This window comes from Numenius arquata, chromosome 9 (genome assembly GCF_964106895.1).
Source record: "Numenius arquata chromosome 9, bNumArq3.hap1.1, whole genome shotgun sequence".
Lineage (NCBI taxonomy): Eukaryota > Metazoa > Chordata > Aves > Charadriiformes > Scolopacidae > Numenius > Numenius arquata.
The window spans coordinates 38,864,422-38,886,659 of record NC_133584.1 but is presented as its reverse complement, the minus strand read 5'-3'; the positions used below and the strand labels follow the sequence as shown (position 1 = coordinate 38,886,659).

The window sequence follows — 22,238 nt, the reverse complement described above, 5'->3', positions numbered from 1 at the left end:
ACTACCCCAAATACCATTATACTTTGCTTCTGAAGCTTTTTAGCCGTGCTTAATGGTATTTCAATTGCAGTTTGAATGCTAATTATTTTTATGACAAGTAAAATGAAGATAGAGACATAAATTAGCATACACTTGCTGAATGAAAACTGTAGGCAAATCAATGAAATAAAAAGGTGGTTGATGTAATTCAAGGGTAGCAAGTATGTAATAACGTGCTCTCATTTGTGTCTCAGTTTGGGGAATTGACTGATTATGGATGCAAGCATGGATCTGAGTAGACATATATGGCCACTGGTGCTAACTAGTGAGTCTCACTCATTAGAGTGAGACCTTAATCTCTTCTGTGGGCACTCAGTCTAGCTCTGGAACCTTTCTCATTAGGTCTCATTAGGTCATAAAGCAAATGTTGTTATTGTTAGGGTTCCTATGACAATGATGCAGACCCTCTTAATTTCTTTTTCACCTCTCAACAGGAGATGGAAAAAGGAAAGGGAAAGGGAAAGGAAAAAAGGAAAACGAAGAGGGAAAAGGAAAAAAGGAAGAAGAAATGAGAAATGCAGAAGAATGTCATTTTTTCTGTATGGTATAAAGCTGCTATACTATTGGGGTAGAAGGCTCATCTGGCTAGTTGACAAGTAGCCCTTTTTGGAGGAATCCTTTTAGTAATCACTGGATTTATAGGACAGTTAAAGAGGCTTTAACCACTTCACCTTCTTCATCCATATCAGTAAAAGCTAGTATGATGCTTTTAGCATATCTTCCTGTCTTAGATCAGATGGGCATGGGCATCTGCTCCAGAACTAGAACCTTTTAGTGCCCAACGAAGGAAATGAGCTAAACAAAATGAAGAGTTGGTTCTATATGATTCCTGGTTACAAGTACTGGCCAAGGCAGCTGGCAATGTCTGTCAGCTCTGTCAGTTCTATGACGATATTGTGACATCATTTTTTTAAAAAAACAAACAAAAATTAATTTTTTACTGTTCCCTGATCCCCTATATTTATGCCATGCTCAGATTGCCTAGTCTCAGAAATCTAGTCTGTTCTCTCCACAGTAGTCCATGTTTACAGCTAAAAGACTGCTTTGACAAGTATGCTTCCTACATTGAAATATACATCCTAACACTAATGTAGTGACAAATGGAAAATCCTTTAAGTTCTAGCTAAGATAAAGAATTTTTCTAACAGAAGTTTTACACTTAAAACATACTTTGATTTTATTGTATTTTTGACAGATTTATTAATGTTGACAATGATTGCATACATTTTTATTTTGCCTTCATCATTCTCTAATACTCTACAAAGAATGCAGATTGATCATATCTCAGCAAAGCTAATCTAATTCCTCTTATATCCTTGTTAGGCATGACAGATCAATAAATTATCTCAGAAAAAAAAAAAGTGTCACAGATAACAAAACTCTAATAGAATAAGCAGTACATACAGCTGATACTAGGCTTTCTCCAAAGACACTTAAAAATCACAGGAGACAGAAAATTAAACATAAATAACAGGCTATATTTCACACAAGGCAAAAATAGCTTTAGTTTGAATAAACAAATCACTCTAAATTAAGGAAGTTATGGCACTTTGAATGATAGATATGAAGAAACAGATTTTTGAAATGGAAAAGCATATAATCAAGTCTTCTAAACTTTCAAATGCTAACAGTAGACCACATGCTGATTTACAAATGCATGAGTATCATACCATGTGCTCCCATGCCTAATTCATACCTAATTCCAGGTACAACATTGTGTGTGGAAGGCCAGTAAACACTTTTAAGGTTCCACCCAAAGGTGTCCAAACCTAGTTAGTCATGTATTGACAGCTACATGTGTTATGCAAAGAGATACGGCATATTATTAGGACAACCTGAATGCACAGGAGTGAAGTCTTAGAGTATGACTACATGACAAGATTCTACTATGATCTCATGAGCAGAAATTAATCTAATTTTCTCCCATACACAGACTAGGCTCTTCAATGTATCTCAAATCACTTGCTGCCCAGTGAAGGATATGATTTAGAATGGGGATGGCTTCCAGAAGCATGTATATCTTTGCTCTGTTTAGACAATCCTCCAGTGCCAGACTACAGTTTTGAATCTGTGTGTTCTGCTCATCTGTTCTTGGTTCAACATGCCTTTACTAGAACCTGGTTGATAACTATTTACCCCCTTTGTTGTATGAGTTTCCAGAACTGCTCATGGTACATATATATACCAAGCCCTGTTTGGTGTAACTGGCTTAGAGAAGTAGGGATGGCTGACTTCAAGTACAATACCTAAAATGAAGCAGTGAAAATCTGTATGGAGATGAAAATACCTTGAAAAGGATCATGATTACAGGGAGTGTTACATGGTGCAGAGAAGCTTGTACTCTGAAAGTTCATATTATAAACCTGAAACTCATCTACCTCAAGGACAACAATGTCAATTATAAACTTGCGGATGCCTATCTTCAGCCCCATGATACAAGAAGCTTAACTATGTCATCCTTTCATCACAGAGCAATAAATCTGTCTTCTGAATGGGAATAGAACTGTGTAGACCAGAGGCTTGGTTTACTAGCTTAAGATAGACAACTGAATGACCTAATGGGTGCTGGACAGCCATACACCACAGATCTCCGATGACTTAGGGGAAGAATCTAGAAGAAAAGTCCTAAAGTTCTAGCCATAGCGGTCTAGGTGGCAAACAGAGAAATACCAGGTGTCTTCAATATTCTAGAATCACAGTCCTATTTTCCACATCTTACACACAAATATTTACAAACTTTTTTTTTAATGAATAATTTATTCATTGTCAGACTTCCATGGGACAATTGCACAGACAATGCAACCTCTTCCTCTGAAGCAGTGTCAACTATCTTTCAAGAGCCACTACCAGATCTCTCATTTCTCTTAGGCTTCTCAAGTATGTGCAATCTTGTGTAGATAGGTTTTGATCTGAACTTCTAAGAATACTGGCCATAGGTAGAAAAGTGGTTTGATTCTTTCATTGATTTCCATCTCAGACACACTACAAATTCCAATGATCAGAGACGTTGTAACCATTTGTTTTCCTTATTGTAAAAATATTTTTTGGCACTGCTACACCAAGCTTTAATGTACAGAAATGAATTTTTTACAAAGTAAGTTCTGTGCTACCTGAGAGACTGAGAAAGCCTTGTGTGTTCAGTCAAAACACTAAGAAACCTGCTCTTTAGTCAGAAATCATAGTTATAAATGTACACAACTGCACACACAATGGAGATGCATGCATTCAGACCTCAGCTGTGTGGAGCTGTGCAATGTGGATCCCTGTCGGTAGGTTTGGAAGATAGGATTCCAAGGAACCAGAAAGAAAAGAACCAGGACAAATGTACATTCTGAATTACAGACATGTCAGTAACCGAGAACAGAGGAATGACTTCTTTGAGTTAGGAAATGAAGATTCATAGATTCATAGATTGGTCCAGGCCGGAAGGGACCTCCAAAGGTCATCTAGTCCGACCTTCCCGCAGTCAGCAGGGACACCCCCAACTAGACCAGGTTGCCCAGGGCCTCGTCGAGCTTCACCTTGAATATCTCAAGGGAAGGGGCCTCAACCACCTCCCTGGGCAACCTGTTCCAGTGTTCCACCACCCTCATGGTAAAGAATTTTTTCCTAATATCCAATCTACATCTCCCCTTCTCCAACTTAAAACCATTGCCCCTCGTCCTGTCACTGCAGGCCTTTGTAAACAGACCCTCCCCAGCCTTCCTGTAGGCCCCCATCAGGTACTGGAAGGCCCCTATTAGGTAAAACTACTGAATTAAAACCAGCTGGACTGGGAGACAGAGAAGCAAAAGAATTACTTTATCTTCATGTCATTCTAAACTAAATATTATTTTCTCTTCCTGCATGTTAATTCACACAGAACAAATATTTCTTTACTTTCACTTCACCTAAGAAAATATAGAAAATGCTAGTTTTTACTATAAAAATCTAAACCGCTCCTAACATAGACCTCATGTGTCTTCAATATTCTTTTAGGAAAAATGTTTCTTTAGTGAGTAAAAAGGAATAAGAAAAAAAAAAAAGATACAAGGCTGCTATGCCCTTTGGTGCAGTATCTATATCACTACTCAGGAATATTACCTATTTTTCTGAGGTCCTTTGACAACTCCAAAGATGCCTTCATTTATTGTTACATCAGAAAAAAGTACTCACCCAGTAGCAAATAGCTGCTTTTAATCAGCACCAAACTAGAGAAAATCCAGTAACGTTCTCACATGTAAAGTGAAAGCATTTAATCAAGCATTTAATCTCTTTTAAGGTTAAAAAATACATCTGGGTATAAAGGAATTTTATTTTTTCTACATGATTTAATTGTCATGGAAGGTAATCCAAGAGATTTATTTGATATTTTTAAAAAGTCTTAGATATAGAATACTTATTTGTGTTTTCCCTTAAGACCTCTGATTATTAACTGAAACTAGTATTACAAAGTGTACTAGTTTATTACTTTAATCCATTTATCTTTAATCATATTTTCATCAGAAAAGATATATTCAAATCTTGCCCACAGTTTAACTGTTTTTGATCAGAAACAATATCATTGAAACTATCATTGAAAGTGACAGATGTATAGAATATTTTTTCTAAAATTTCCATAAAACTGTGCAAAATAGTCTTATTCCTCAAAAAAAAAATCAAGCTGATGACTGATGTAGTTTTATAAACATGTATCAATAATGTGTAATATAGTAAAACTATCTGATATACTTAAAATTAATTTTTGCAACTTTTACCCAGTCTCATGTTCTTTTTTATCCTATGTATATAGATGACATTCTATATACACTTAAAATAATTGGAAGTCCCTTTTTGTGGTTTTTTTTTTTTTTGTACCTTTAAGATCTATTACATACAGATTGCTGCTAAACTAATCAAATGTAAATTTTTTGCAATTGAAATATTCTATTGTATAATACAAAGGTCTACATTCTATCACAACACTGCTATTCCTTTATAATTAATGTTTTAAAATTATTAAAATAAATTATTAAACCGTTAATGAGGATTTTTTTAAAGACATTCTTTCTTTAGATGACAACTTTCATTCAAAGCTTAATTAGTGAGAAAGAAGGGACAATAGGCCACTGCAGATACATAATCACAAAACTGCTGTGGAAGAAATGAAAATCAGGCTAAGGCACCTGACTAAAAAGCTTAACCTAGAATAAGGAAGAAAGGAATAGGTTTATGATCTGTATGTAAAAAAAAAAGTGTTAAACTTTGACATTAGGGGCCTAGGTTTCTATAGGGTTTTAAAAACCACTTAGTGTTAAAGATTCTGCTTGGCAGCACCTGAACATAAAATTTCATAGGCTTTGTAAGGGTCCTACTGAAGTTTTAATGCTTAAGTGCTGTAATGCTGGCTAGCACAGACACTCTGGGTAGCTTCTTCTGTTGCTTTGATTCAGGAAAAGAAATTAACTTCTACAGATGTTCCAAAAGCAAAGAAATCCCACACAGTATTTATTTGATTAGGAAAAGAAAAAGAAGCTTGTTGAACATGAAGGAAAGCCTTTAATTTCATGACAGAAAATAATAGAGAGCTTTATTACAGGCCTGGATAACGAAACTGAAAGACTTGTGATATTGATTTCATTTCTTATCAAGTGAGGAGGCTAGAAGATTATCTCTCAAAGGTGAACGACATAATGGATACCTTTCTTATCCATCCTCTCAGTTTAATTTTAATTTATACACTTTATTCCTCTCATTTCTGATTTACCACTACGAAAAGGATCCCCAAAATGTGTCTTGTAAAAAATCAATATTTTAAGTTAAATGCTCTATTTTTACCTTTTTAAGATATCAGTAGGATTACTCTGAATGCCAACAGTTTAATAATAAAAAATACTAATAAAAAGAATGAAATATAGCTATGAAAATCTCTAATAATAACAATTCAACAACATTGAATGAAACAATATAAAATACAATCAGTGTGAAAACAATTTTCAAAGAGAACAGATTATAACTTGCCTAGAAATCTAAGAAACTAGATTTCTAAGACGACATGCAAACCAGTGTTTTCCCATTGATAAACATTTCAAACTGTCTCAGAAATGAATGTTTGTTAAAATTCATTTTAATTAGTAAACTAAAAGTATATAGGGAGAACATGGTTTTGCTATCTTAAATGTCTTTATTCTAGGAGTGCAAAGAATGTAGGTCAGCTGTAATGGGAAGAGGGAAAAACATATTCTCCTATCTTTTTATATCCTTTAAAGTATTTTCTTTCTTATTCTTATACTTATTCATATTCTTATGCAAGATAATAAGGCACATTGTAGCTGACCAGCAGAAGATATGAGTTTTAAACACCCGTATCATCAAGTGGCAAGATTTAGAAGGACTAAATACACTAATATTATCATTTAGTAGAGTAAGTCATATTCATATGTTATATAAATACTGCACAGATGTTATTTTATGAAGAAATTATTCCATATCTTCCATATGCTCTTCAGATTTTCATTTTTTTTGCACATTTTTTGAAAGTGGAATCATTATTTCTGGACAAGATAGTCCCCATGCTTACTTGATATTCTGCTTGTAAATCTAGCATTGTGTTCTATATAGGACATATGTCAATAATACTATATCGTCATCCTTTACACTTTTACATCAACTCTTTAAAGGACACTGTAAAACTTTACCGTATGTTTAATGTGAGGAAAAATATTTCACATTTGGTTATAGTGCAGTTTTACCAATAATAACCTTGTTTTGTCTTTCAAAACATTGAAAAAATTGGATACATAATCTAATCTCCTTTGAAAATATCTTCTTTAAATAGTCCTTCCTCATCTATGAATTTTTTTTTTTAAACTCAAAAAAAAATTACTTATTAATTCAGGTAATAAATGGAAAAATATTTTGTGAAGTGCTATAATTTTTCATTAAAAAGTCACCTGGAGCTACAGATCACATTCAATGTAAGGTCTTATGTACCTAGAATAGGACTTGCAAACCATGAACAGATTGCCTAGGGGAGTCACCATCCCTGGAGGTATTTCAAAGATGTGTACATGTGGCACTTAGGGACATGGTTTAATGGTGGACTTGGCAGTGTTAGGTTTATGGTGGGACTCAATGATCTTCAAGGTCTTTTCCAGCCTGAATCACAGAATCTTCTTGGTTGGAAGGGACCTTTGAGATCATCGAGTCCAAACAACAACAACAACAAAAAGAAAAACAAAAACAAAAACCCCCAAAAAACCAACCCAACACTAAAACAAAAACAAAACAAACACCCACAACCACACACCACACCCACCCACAGACACAAACCAACAATCTCAGGCACTAGAGCATGCCCTGAAGTGCGCACGTTTCTTAAATACCTCCAGGGATGGTGACTCCACCACCTCCCTGGGCAGGCTGTTCTAGTGCCTGACCACTCTCTCAGTAAAGGAATTCTTCCTAATATCTAATCTAAACCTCCCCTGCCACAACTTTAGACCATTTCCTCTGGTCCTGTCATTATTCCCTTGGGAGAAGAGGCCAACACCCACCTCTCTACACCCTCCTTTCAGGGAGTTGTAGAGGGCAATGAGGTCCCCCCCTCAGCCTCCTCTTCTCCAAACTAAACATGCCCAGTTCCCTCAGCCTCTCCTCATAGGACTTGTTCTCTAGATCCCTCACCAGCTTGGTGGCTCTCCTCTGGACACGCTCGAGCACTTCAATGTCTTTCCTGTAGTGAGGGGCCCAGAACTGAACACAGCACTCGAGGTGAGGCCTCACCAGTGCCGAGTACAGAGGCACCACCACTTCCCTACTCCTGCTGGCCACGCTGTTCCTGATACAAGCCAGGATGCCATTGGCCTTCTTGGCCACCTGGGCACACTGCAGGCTCATGTTCAGCCGGCTGTCCACCAACACCCCAAGGTCCTTTTCTCCGGGCAGCTTTCCAGCCACTCTTCCCCCAGCCTGTAGCATTGCCTGGGGTTGTTGTGACCGAAATGCAGGACCCGGCACTTGGCCTTATTAAACCTCATCCCATTGGCCTTGGCCCATTGATCCAACATGTCCAGGTCCCTCTGTAGAGCCTGCCGACCCTCAAGCAGATCAACACTCCCACCTAGCTTGGTGTCATCTGCAAACTTACTGAGGGTGAACTCAATCCCCTTATCTAGACCACCAATAAAGATATTAAACAAGACTGGCCCCAAAACTGAGCCCTGAGGGACACCACTGGTGACCGGCCGCCAACCGGATTTCACCCCATTAATTAGAACTCTCTGGGCATGGCCATCCAGCCAGTTTTTTACCCAGTGAAGAGTACACTTGTCTATGCCATGATTCGCCAGCTTCTCCAGGAGAACGCTGTGGGGGACGGTGTTAAAGGCCTTACCAAAGTCCAGGTAGACAACGTCCACAGCCTTCCCCGCATCGAGAAGGCGGGTCACATGGTCATAGAAAGAGATCAAGTTGATTCTATGATTCTATTTAAGAAGATGTTATTAGAAGATGTTGTATCATTATTCAAATGATTCTATGATTCTATTTAAGAGCAAAACTGAAATCTCCAATCCTCCCATTCATTGACCGTCTAATTCAGGAGGCATTTTAAGACAGCACCCTTGGGAAAAAAAGCATGTAACTGGAGAACTTAAGCCCATGTTTTAGGCTGAATTAATTCTCTAAAATTAAGTACAGAAGTTAGGTATAATAGTCAACAGAAAGAGATAGGTGGCCTTAATAGAATCTTTCAGAGCAAGATTAGACATGTAACTTAAAAGGAATGTTACAGACTATTTTAGTTAAAAGATATTGTAGATGATGGTTCACATCCTTCATCTAAATATGCTAGTGGCAAAAGAGTCAGAAAAAAGACCTTATTAAAAAAGAAAAAAAAAGTCATTATGAGTCATAACCAACCACTTTTTGTCAAAGATGTGATGCATTATCACATTGTATGTCCCTAAGGAAAGCATTAGCCTTACTCTCACAAAGAACTACATTTCTCATGCCTCTCCACTCTTTCCTTTGGGAGGTATGGTTTTATAAGAGATGCCTATATTGCCTATATTTTGTAGTGTGGAGCAATGGAGTTGCATAAGTATCAGAAGGTGTTTCACAACACAATTCCAACTACAGTTTGCTAAAATAATACAAAATTTGATAATTATATTAATTGGTTTGGTTGCTATTTCATTTTCTTATTCTTCTCCCTAAAAAATAGTCTAAAATAAATTTTAAATTATTTGCATGCATTTCTTCTTACTTAAATTGAAATATATATTTTTGCAAAATGTATAAACTGTCTTCCAGCTGTTCTGATGCACACTTAAAAACCAAGAAAAAATGGAAGACATGGGAACAGCAGCTGCGTCTTGATGGCCATTTAACAGTAAATATACCCATGCTACAAATTTTCTAATGCTATTCCATACTGCAAACATTATCTCAGTACTTTTACTTCTATACTGTCATAAATGCAAAACAGCGTAAGTGCCTGGCAATAAAACTCTGTTCTTTAATTTGAAAATAAAACAAAACTCAGTACTCTCCTTTTTTCAAATATTTACTACTTCCTAACCGAACTGCTGAAGTCAAGGGTCATGGCTTTTCTCATTCCCAATGCCAAATTTCTGCCTACACATTGTCTTTTTCCTTTGGCCACTAGGGCACCTTTATGTCTTACTCCTGGAACCTGTCAAGCTTCTGTGAGTTAATAATTCTTAGTTTAATATATCCAATAATAATAATAAAAAAAATAATGTTTAAAAAAACCCACAGAATTGGTGTTTTGAAATTGTTTTTATGCTTTAACAAATCTCAAATGGACAAAGATTTGTATCTGTGAAAACCCTTCATCCAGAAAACTCATTTTAAACTTTATTTCTTCCTCGTCAACCCCTTGCATTCCAATAACTATGCAATACTTTCAACCTCCTCTATGTATTTACAAGATTTCTGAGCAATTTATGGTAATTTGCATTAACTATTATGGAACTAGAACTTAAGTGTTACGGATTCTTGTGACATTGGATTTAAGTGCCAACATAAGGAAATAATACAAGCATCCCTTCCCAAGCACATGTACAAAACACATGTTCATGCTTCAGAGCAATATAGTTATTAGGAGAATACCTGTCTCACAAGTAATAAGAAAAATTTTTTAAATTATTATTCACAGTACTAAAGTCCTCATGTGCAATGCAAGGAATTGCAGTGCTGAAGCAATCCTTTAGTCCATCTAGTGTAGCTTTTGCTTCTGGCAATATTCAGCCCTTGATGTCTAAAAATAATGCACAGAAGAATCCAAAGTAGAAAACACTATGGCAACCTGTCCCACTGAAAATATCTTTCTAGCCTCTAGCAGTCTGTCCTGAAGGAGAATGACTGACTCTTCTTTCACAGTTTTTTCTTGGCTTACACCTGTAGCTCAGTTAGATCTTAAATTCCTCACAGCCTTTTCTGCTTTGATTAACCTAAAAGCTATTGGGTGTTTTGAGTAGAGAAGAATCTGTCCCATCTTTCAAGATCAGTGTCAAATATATTGAACATACATGCTGCAGTGAAAACCTGTAACACCATTAGCCTCTTGTTATGATGGAAATAATTTATTTCAATCTATTTTATATCTTCTTAGTTAGTTGATTCTCTATGGCAACACTTCAGCTCTACACACTGACTACCTACTTTTGTAATAACATCCTACACAAGACTTTTTCAAAGCCCTTAAAGGCCTAAAGGAATGTCAGAAATTTTATTTCTGCACTTGCAGAAATTCTGTATTTTTTAGATGAAAGCCCAAGTAAAAGCTTTAAATGGTAAATTCTATGTGTTGCCTTGTACACTGCCGCCCTTGCCCCCAAATCAGAAAAAAAGAAGGAAAAATAAAGAAATCACATGGAGTTTAAGATAATTTCTGGCAGTATCATGAGTTCTTATAATCAATACAACTGACAAATACTGATAGGGACAATAAATCACTGATGAGAAACATGATTCATAAAATATTTATAATTTATAAAAACACATACTATTCTGACTTTAGCTGCTTACACTACAATTAGGATAAAGGTGCAGTTCTTCAGCAAAAGCTGTACTATATACAGGCACACAAGTAAACAAAAATCAGAAAGTATTGTGAGTTCTAAAGCAAAGGTACTACCAGAAAGTTACCTTCACATCTGGGGAAATGATAGTTCCAGTTCCTGTTGATTCCATGTTGGCATGTGAGAACAGGTTGACCCCTCAAAACATATCCAGGATAACATTCAAATGATACTGACTGACCCACACTGTAATCTGAGTTGACTATATATCCATTCAAAAAAGGAGGAGGATTGGGGCAGTTCTGTAACTCGTAAGCTGGAAGAGAACAGACGTAGTTTTTATTGCTTGGTCAGCTCTCAACACAGCAAGTAAGCATTTATATCAATTCTGTAATGCATCCCATAATAGGTAAACATTGGAACGTCAAACTCCAATAACAGCGTACTTAACACATAACAAGAAACAAATCATCCATTGGGACTATCCAGATGGTCACAGCAATTGTTGAAATGTGTTTTCACATTTAAACACCATAGTAAGAATTCTAGTAAGGCGTAGCAAAGCCTTTCCTTCATTAAATTTTTATGAAAGAAAAAATTTTCACAATCCATTGGATTTTTAAATAGATATTAGACTATGCAAAAAAAAAAAAATCACCTGATAAAAATAAAAAAATGAAAAGGATTAATGAAAGACTAAAAAATCACAGAAAATCAGAAAGATCTAGAAAAGTGACAGAAACCTACCAAGGAAAAAGTTCTTTCTAGATATATCTCCATACAAAAAATTGCATTAATGATTCATCATATTTAATGTCAGTTTTTATGTTTTCAAAGATCTCAAAATATTACTCAATTAAACATCAGCAGGGGCTTTCATTAATAACATTTACTAAGATACAAAGATAATATAAAACTACATATTTCCAAATAGAAGATATATTTCCTTAGAAAATTTAAATGATAAATCGTTCCACAGGAAGCAAAACCAAGACAGTTTTATAAAAATGTTATGTAGAATCATTCCCAAACAGCTTCACATAGGTAAGACAGCAAATAAATGCCATTTAAGAAATAATTATTGAGAAGGTGAGTTAAGAAAGTTCAAATAAGAGCAGTAATACCAGTGTGCTTTATATAGTCCAAGTTCTAACAATACAGTAACAGCGATGAAGAACGTATACTTGAACAAAGTATTTTGTTATTTTTTCAAAGCTACTCATTACCATATGGCCATGTTCATCCTACAAGTATATAGTTATTATAGTTATTATTATAAAATAGAATATTTAAACAAGCCATTTCAGCAAGATTAAGCTAAACATATAACTTAGGTGTGCTTAAGTGCTTATTTAAAATGAAGTTTGTACTTAATTGCTTTGCTGAAGTACAGCTACTGTCATGACTTTTTTTAGTCATTGCTGATTACAGTCATGCTATGAAATAAAGACAAGATTTATTTTAAAAAAAGCTTTCTTCTTTTCCCTAATTCATTCAATGAATCCAGAATCCAGTGTTTGTAACACCACAAAGCTGGAAGAGGTGTGGGGGTACCAGAAATATTCCAAAATCCTCTAATAAATCAGACTCCTCTTTCCCCAAATAACTAATAATTAAGAAAAGAAAATGAAAACTTAACAATCTGAATTAATTGCTACTGGTAATAATACACAAAAAAGCTTTTTTCTACCTTAATTATGGTTCATTAAAATTTTGCATTAAATCTAGTAATGGCTCCTTAATTTTTAATGCTATTATTACTCCTGCTATCATTATTCGTATAGTATTACTACAGATAATACCGTTATTATCAACATGTTTATACAAAATTGAGTACTGGAAGGATTATTTAAGAATACAGGGTATATTAAGACTAATATAAAAAATCGTATGAAATGCTACATACCAAATTATAATAAAAATACAGAAGAAGATTATTCTGGAGGGTCGGAGGATCTCACAGACTTATTTGACATGGTGCAGCACTACATTGTCCAATCGCTACATTGACAGTATTTTGAAAAAATGATAGTAAGTACTGGAACTTTCAAACTTTGTAGAACCTTTTGGGTAGATGAATACACACGAAAAATATCCTCCCTTATTGTTTAATATGTATTCATAGATAAAATCTTAAATGTAATTCATATGGTCTCAGATTTTTTTAAGTTAGTCTTAAAAATTTGTTGCAGGAAAAAAACTTATCTCACCAATCAACATGAGAAGAAAACAGAAAGAGCTCAGGTGAAAGAGGAAATCCTAAAAGAACCTCAACATCTCTCTGTCCCTCTAATTTGCCCAACATTCCTTAAATTTCCCTGGATTTTCAATGGAAAAAATAAAACCTAGCTTTAAAAAATTCTGCTTAGTGTTTATTCAGAGATGTATATGCTTTTCTCCTACCGTAAGTAAGGTAAACAAAACAAATACAGAAACTTTCGGGGTTTGTTCTGGCATTTGTTTTGGTAAGAATAGAACCTCTGCCCACTGCCTAAAACAGATTACTATAAATTTGAAGGTCAGTCAGCCAGGGGTACAGTGCTCAGTACACATGAGCAGAGCACAGTTGTTTATTGGTTTGGTTTTTTTCTTCCAAAAAAGTGTAAAATGTGAAGATACTCTCTGAATGTGACTTCTGGTATAAATCCTACAGATGACTCATAAATTATTGGAGTAACTGTAAGTCAGGTGATCCATCTGACTATGATATCATGATTTATAGGCCACTCAAGGAATATGTTTTATAGTTTTAATATAAATATGAATTATATTCTTCTCTGTTCTTTTGATATATGCAACAACTATACCTGATTTAACAGAGCAATTCATTATTCAGTCATCACTATCAAATATTACCCACAAATCCTGATGTCATACCTCAAAAAAGAATGCTTTTTTTATGAGTGTCATGCCCAAAGACTTGTTTGGTATTGAGTTTTAAAAAATGATATACCATTTCAGAGCAGAAAAAACTCTGGTGAAAGCTTAAAATGAAGCCTAATGTAAAGGGAACCTGAGAAAAATATTTAATTCCAACGCTGGCAGCAGTCAAGTACTTGAATTTTAAAATGATCTCATATTGACATTTGGTATTTCTTTGTGCAATATATTTTCCACTGGTAAGAGGAGGATGTAAATCACAAAAGAAATATAACTGATCCTCTGCTATCGTGTTTTTATGATTCAGAAGTATTTTCCTTCTTACATGAACACTAGGGTGACATTGCCTTTGCAAGTGCCACATATATCTGTAACACTTTGACATGGAAATAATTACCTTACAGAAAAATTGTATTAACACAGAGTTGAGCATGCCAACACTCAAAACTTAGGAAAGTTCTCCCAACTCTAACCATTCTATGATTCGATTAAAGTTCACAATTAAGGCTACTTAAGACTTTCATTTAGACTCATTGTACATTCCTCCAGTTACACAGATGCTATGTGTAACTAAAGACTCAAGAACAAAACCTACTTCTCGGATTAGACTAGACCGGGTTGGAAAGGACCTTTAAAGATCATCTAATCCCAACACCCCTGCCATGGGCAGAGACACCTTCCACTAAATCAGGTTCCAAAAGCCCCATCCAACCCGACTTTGAACACTTCCAAGGATGGGTCATGCACAGCTTCTCTGGGCAACCTGTTCCAGTGTCTCACCACCCCCATCTTAAAATATTTCTTCTTTATGTCCAATCTAAATCTACCCTCTTTCAGTTTAAAACTGTTGCCCCTTGTATTGTCAGTAAAGTCCTTAATAAAAAGTATCTCTCCATCTTTCTTACAATCCCCTTTTAAGTATTTAAAGGCCACAATAAGCTCTCCCTGGAACCTTGTCTTCTCCAGGCTGAACAACCCCCAGTCACTCAGCCTGTCTTCACAGGAGAGGTGTTTCAGCCCTCCAATTATTTTTGTAGCCCTTCTCTTGACCCACTGTAACAAGTCCATGTTTTTCTTGTGCTGGGAGCACCAGAGCTGGACACAGTACTCCAGGTGGGGGGTCATGAGAGCAAAGTAGAGGGTGAGATTCACCTCCCTCAACCTGCTAGTCACACTTCCTTTTACAGAAGCCCAGGATGTGATTTGCTGCAGCCCAGGACAGGACTGGAAATCTGGAACCTCAGTTTATTACCTTAGGCACAAAAGAACTTAATTTTTTCCAGATGCAATGACTCAGGATTAGAGTCACAAAACATAGCTTAATTTTGTCACGAGTTAGAAAATCATTTGCTATGAGGTCTCCAAAAGATCTTATTTTCTTTCCATTAGAATTCCTCCCTTAGGACATCATCTGAAACCATTTTAGAAATATAGCAGTTTTTCAACAATCCCTTTTTCCTTCAGGAATCCTGTGACTCAAAAGCTCCACCATAATTGTCTTTTTGCTGATTAGAGGTCATCATCATATTGTGTATGTCCAGGAGTGTGCTTGTGGAAGAAAGGGAGTGTAATTAGGGCTTTCTACTGCATTCAGAAATTTATGGTGTCTAAGTGATTTAGGTTGTATATTCAAATCCTGTGCTGTAGGAATTCACAAGCTAATATTTAAGAAGCAGCACTATCTCCTTGCAAGCACGGGAAGCAAATATTTTACTGTTCTCAGTGTGTATATGCTTTTTTTCCCCAAAAATAATGTGCTCAGAGTACAATACCAGGCTATATTAAGCTTCGAACTCATAAGTTCTTTTCTGTCTTCAGAAAGTCAGTAGAAAAACTCAGAAATAGCATTATTAATTCTATCATTCACTATACAATATTCATATTCTTTGCTTTCCCCTGAGATGAGGGGTTATCAAAAAGTCTTATCCTTCATAAAATGCTAAGATCTCTACAAAACTTCATTTTTTATGACATGGAAGTTTGCTTGAATAAGCATACCCATTAACATGAATAAACATACCCATTAACAATCTCCCTTTATTTTTAGATTGGTATCTTTATAAGAAGGCATCTACCTTTCAAAAAAACTCTGTTACCTTAATGCCACTAGTAGTATTCTAGTTATCAGAAATGGCTCTTTTTTCACTCATGAAAAAGCAGTCCTTGCATTAAACCAAGCTTGTACCGTTCAGTAAAAGGACAAATTTAATCTTAAATCCATTTTAATGTAAACTTAAGTGCATTTAAAAAAAATCAGACTAGGATTTAGCTAAGCAGTCTTGTGGGCGCTTCCTAATATGCAAGACATTCATTAAGACATTAGAATGGGTTTGGTGAATGTGCCTACAATTATAGACTCTTTTTGCCAGCTCATCTTTTTTTAAGGGTATATCAAATTAATTTCATTATTAGAAAATGCTTTTTTATTTATAGAACATTTTTTTCCCAATTGCAGTATATTAGGACATCCTAAAATGGGATCAATTAGAAGCAGTCTGAAAAAAAAAGCTATTAAATGTATAAAGTTGATATTGGCAGATCCAAAGCAGATCCATCTGCTTTGCTTTATGAATTCATTTCTATAGAAATAACAAAAATGGACAAAAGTGAAAATATTGACAAAGCTTAATTTTGTTAAATATTCAGTATAAATTTGTTCTCCAATTTGCAGAATTTAGCTTCTGTGTGCTACTTCTGTTTGCACTATCCAGTTTTGCATACAACCTGTACTTAGTCCTGACAAGTATTTGTTCCCTTTTATTTAAGATGCCTGGTTTAGTTGCCCTGAGAGATTAAATACTTTCAAAATATGTTTCTTGGAAATAACATAAATTATTACTGATAGGCTTCAAAAGATTATTTTGTTTGATATAGTAACTGTTAGGTTTACCTGGAGGAGGATGGATTAATTCAGTACATTGCTTTGTCAGCAGCTGAACAAACAAAGCCTGGGGTTTTTTATATGTATATTATTATATATCTATATAATATCTATATAGTCTCTGTTTACCTACATCTGGGCACTACATTCATATAAGCAGATACCACAATGATTAAGCCTTTTCTGGATCACCTTACCTTATTTGCAGCATGTCCAAGGCCTTGAAACACAATAAATGTAAAATGCCACAGGCTTTATGCCATTTATGCACCTGACAGTGCAAGATCTCAGGGATCTGACATATGTCTGGATTTGCCTTGGTCTGAGCTGGTTTTAGCTCATTTTAATAACTGCTAGCAGTGAAGTGATTATTACCTAACATGTTTTAGGTTATGCTCTGCAAACACCATGTATGCAAAAGGCCTGACAAGCCCCAGCAGTCACTGCTTAACAAACAATAGTCCGTTATGGTAATTGCAGCTGGGGAAAGCAACTTTCAAAGTTTGGCTGGGAACCAGTAGGAAAAAAGCATACTGTGGTAAGAAAAACATGTGAAAAACAATCCAAGTGGAACCCAAGACTGAAGAGTATGAAATCCCTATCATGAACATCACGTTTCCCAGCAAAGAGCTTGGGATGCTGATGTCTGCTGCTCCAGTTCCAAAGACAGAAAGCTCTCAGCGTCAGCCTCTGTAAGTGCACTGGGAGAGTGAACACAATACCAGAGAAATGGGGTAGACAGGAAGAAGCTTGGCATAACAATTTCAACTACATCGTTTATGATTTTGTTCTGTGTTAATTGACTGGGACAACTTAACTGTGTAAGTATTAATTGGACTAAAAATAATTTCTTAGCTTTTTATGTATGATATGTTTCCTTTTTCCCAGAAGAAGATTTTGAATATGACAACCATGCCAGTCTCTTATATTTTATCTCCCTCCCATGTCTATATCCCATGAACAGCAGTTAGGCAAGACACAGTGTGTACTGAAAAGAGTTGTGACAAGGAATATTCCAACTGGGTAGCCAACAAGCCAAGCTGAATTGATACCTATGGAGTAATGCTACATCTTTTCTCTCAATAAGGGCCCTATTTTAGGACTCTTTCATCCATGTTACTAATATTGCTTTCCAAACGTTTCTAGGAACTATGAAATTTGACTGAAATTGGCCAATGGTCTCAAAATTGCATAACAGAAGTATATTGAGAAACATGACAGTCAGACATCACAACAATGTAAGTCTTGTCATCCAAGCAAATCAGGCTAAGACTTATTTGACATTTGACTTCCTGAAAGGAAAATAAAATTTCTAACAGGGAAGAAAGGAGAAGGAAAGAGAAACATTTTGGAGTAATGAAGAATTATTTTTTAAGTCCAGTTTCAGCACTTGTAAACCAACCAGGAGGAAGAGAGAGAAATCCAGAAGCATAATATCAAAAGAAGTAGGAAAATCCAGAGACAATTTGGAAGTCAAGATAACTAAATATCAAGGGCAAAAGTGTGGGACCGGAAAGGAAAACTCAGCTATCAAAAGCAACATTTACTTTGTATGAAACCATTAAAATTGCTCAATTATAAACCACTGGCATTTTCTGCCAGAGCACATCAGAGGAACAGTGAATACATTTAAATACAACCCTTCCAGAAGTTGTTCTTATGTTATTAATATCTTGAATTTAGAGTACGATTTCATACATGTTCTAAATGGTGCTGAGCAAATTACTTATGCTCAATAATATGAAGGTATAAAATAAGATAATCTAAGAAAGAATTACCAAAGGAGAAATGTCAGCAATAGCAATGGCTAGCACAATCTGAGATCTCAGAGGCAGCAGAGAGAATTTGTGCTACCTGAATAAACACATTCAAGATATTCCATTTCTAAAGAACAAAAGTCCAAAATTTGTAGAATGCAGAAAAGGCAGTAGATGGAAGAGGGAACATATGTCAATTAGTAGCTCAGTAGAGTGAATTTAGCTAGTAGATCCTAATCCCTTAAAAATCAAACATGACAGTGTTAGCAACTTTCCACATTAGAAAAAAATAATCAATAAATAATAAGTACCTTGTAAAATAATTCAGTTTTTTTTCCCCCAGCATCTTTATATGAGCGGATTATGTTGCGGGTTTTTTTGAAGTTTTTAAACCATTTATTTTTTAATATATAGACTAAAATACTGTGCTTCCTCAAAACAGTATTCAGGAATGAATCACCCCAGAGTATCTTTATAAGGACTATTACATAAAAATGAACTGTGTGAGTTGCCTTTACTGGAGAAATTGTTTTCCTTCTCATTCATGGGGAAAATAAAACTGGATTAATGTATATGCATTTGGTAAATCAAATACACCTATAGCTACACATTTTGAGAAATAAGGTAATAAACACTAGTTGTATTTTTTAATTGAAATTAGAATGACTCAAATATCAATTAATTTAACTGTATCTTTTGGTTCTGAATTTTCTATCTACTATTATTAGACTAATTGCTAAAGTAAGAAAATGCTTATCAAATTATTACTATGAGAACTTAATGTTTTTTTCTGGATTCTTTATATAAAGATAAAGATTTGCAAAATACTACTTCAAAATCCTGAATTTCTATGAACAATACTTCTTTTTGACAGTTTATTCTGAGAATGCTACTAAACAATCTTCATCACTTAAAAATATTTTATTAGAAGGCCCATCTAATTAAAGTTTTTAATATTTTGTAATACATTGTTATGGTTTTAGGTGCGTTGCTTTTCCTCTATTTAAATAATAAGATAAAATTTTACACTGTCAATGAGTAAGTCATGATAACACTTTTGTTGTCAGCTGAGAATTCAACCAGCCATACCATTTTGTTAAACTGTTCAGATCCTGCAATAGGGCTCAACAGTTTTCAGTGAGACTATTTTAATATTTCAGAAATACACACATATTAATGATATTTTATTTCACTAATGGGGAAAAAACCAAACAAACAATGAAGATGAAGAAAAAAGCCAACAGTAGAAGACAACAAAAAGTTCACATGTTCAAATACTGAATATATGTATTTTAAAATACAGAATGTGTGTTATCTGGTGTCTCTTCATTTCCTATTAATTTTCACATACAGTTCATTGTGCTAGTTCCTACTTACCTTGGTATGTCAACTTAAATCCTTGCCTGTTTTCTGAATGATCACTGTAAAAATGGACAAGTGTTTCATGAGTAGTACTTAGCAAGGGTGATGGGAGTTCCATTCCACTAAACTGGCCAATCATAGAGCTGGTGTGATAAGGCCCATTCTGAATTTCAAGGAAATCGTGATTTGCTTCAGTAGAGAAATTCAGAAACTGAATGTGTGCACCTGCAGCATTAAGAAAGAAAGAAAAATTAAAAGGAGTTTCTATAACTCACGGTGCTTAATGTTACAGAATGCAAATACAAAAAAAAAAAAAAAAGATGTCATAATAATTGTTATAGGCACTATATTTATATTTTAGTTACCATTCAAAGTGAGATGCTTACATTAAAGGAAACTGCTAAGTATTGCAGTAGTTGGAGCTTCTAATTTTTTGGCTCCCAATAAATATCATAACCACGTGTAAAGGGACCGATGAAGTCACAAAGTCAACCAGATATTTGTCAGGTTACTAAACTGGCCACAACATCACAATTCCTGCTCTGTCACAGCATGGTCATGATTTTGCCAAAAAGAGCGTTACTGTAGCTGGGCCAAGTGTCTCTCGTAAAGGCTCAGGATCAGATCACCACCCAGGAAAGTTACTGACAGAGTGACCTTTCAGAGGCAGAAGTTTACCTACCTCGTTCCACCTGTCTATTCTACCTTGCTTTTCCTGACCCAAATCACCTATATACGCCTCCTCTTCCTTCCAGCTTGGGCTAGTGTGTCTTTAGAGACATTCTTCTCTATATACAGCACTATAAAATGCACTGAACTCCAGACTGGTGGCAGGTACTTACTCAAGATCATTTACTACAAACTCTCTCCACAAGTCAGGCAGTTGAACCAGGCCTTTCTCACAAAATGAAAGGGAGAGAGACGACTCCCAAAATGCTGAACAGTTGGATGTAGAATCATAATCTCATGGAAAGAGCTGTTTTCAAGTTCTGGCACTATTTCATGTGGACTAAGGACTTGGAATTCAGGCTTCTCAAATTATGTGTATATATAATATCAAAAGAGGGATGGGGAATGAACCCCTGGCTCAAAAGCCAAGTAGTACCAAATAACTTGCAACTGCACTGCTTGGGCCTAACCTTGCTCTGATAGACTAGCTGGAATGGAATAAAACAGAATTACTGAATAAGCCAAAAAGCAACGTGAAATATTCAATGCTTTAACTCTCTGCCTGACATTCTTAAATAGCAGTCCAGACATATTGCTAATTCCAGGAGAGTAACTTATAGATTAATCGCTAGGGTAAGTCATTCACTCCTTCTTACTCTATAGCTCCTTTCTTTACCTCTTTGTGGTCTGATATCTAATCATTTTTATAAAATAGATTATTTCTATGATTCTTTTGCTACAGGAGAAACTAAATAAACTACAAAATAAACTGACTGTTACAGAGTACTTTTAAGAACAGGGATTATTTAGCTCTAGTACTTTCTCTCACCTATGCAGAGTGGGAGATACGGAAACAAGTATTTCAGCTGCTGAATAAGAAAACTTATTCTGATGCTATCAATAGGAGACACATACAGAACATAAAGTCTCGATATCAGCCATCTCTTGTACACTGTCCAATACAATTAGTCTGACTTGAGCAAAGTCACTAATTTTACAATGCTCTCGGGATTTAAGACGGGGTAGGACACCAAGCAGCTCAGAAGCGTCTTCAGTATCAGCATGTAGTGATTCCCACCAAAGACTGGATGAGAGCAGCATGGAAATTCTAAAGAATTGAGCAGCCACTTAATATTATACTCAAGTTGCTGAAGTGACAAGCAGATAATTCAATTGGGCATATGTATGTAGTCAAAATCAGTGTTTACGTATTTAAATAAAAGTAGTCTGCCCTTCTGAAATAGTCTCTGATGAGCCACAGAATACCTTTAAAACTGAATCATTCTTATTTAATTAGTGAGAAGGCATTTATATGAATATTTGTTAATATTCAGTATAAAAAAGCTTTGTATTTTAGAAGTAAAACTAGATTTATCATTAACTTTTAAAAATTTAAACTGCCTAAAATAGCCACATTTTAAACCCAAACATACACATATTATTTTTTCTAAATATTTTTTCAAAGATGTTAATTTCAATTAGAGGACATACTATATGTGTCACTCAGGCCTTAACTTAAGTTTATACAAGTTACAATTGTCAATTTGGTATGTCAAAAAAAAAAGTTTTCTACACTAAATCATTTCTTACATAAAATTATACAGAATAAAACTGCTATAGAAAAGAAATCATTATCTGGTCAAA

The 22,238-nt window shown here is 35.1% G+C and overlaps 1 protein-coding gene across 1 annotated transcript in view; it reads right to left on the bottom strand.

The window, feature by feature from the left end:
- CSMD1 (CUB and Sushi multiple domains 1) overlaps positions 1-22,238 on the bottom strand; it is a 1,131,310-nt gene that overhangs the window by 120,234 nt on the left and 988,838 nt on the right. The window contains exons 41-42 of the mRNA XM_074153404.1: positions 19,941-20,150; positions 11,173-11,361 (exon numbers count right to left, since the gene is read on the bottom strand). Coding sequence (XP_074009505.1) covers positions 11,173-11,361; positions 19,941-20,150 — 399 coding nt within the window. The remainder of the gene's footprint in view (positions 1-11,172; positions 11,362-19,940; positions 20,151-22,238) is intronic.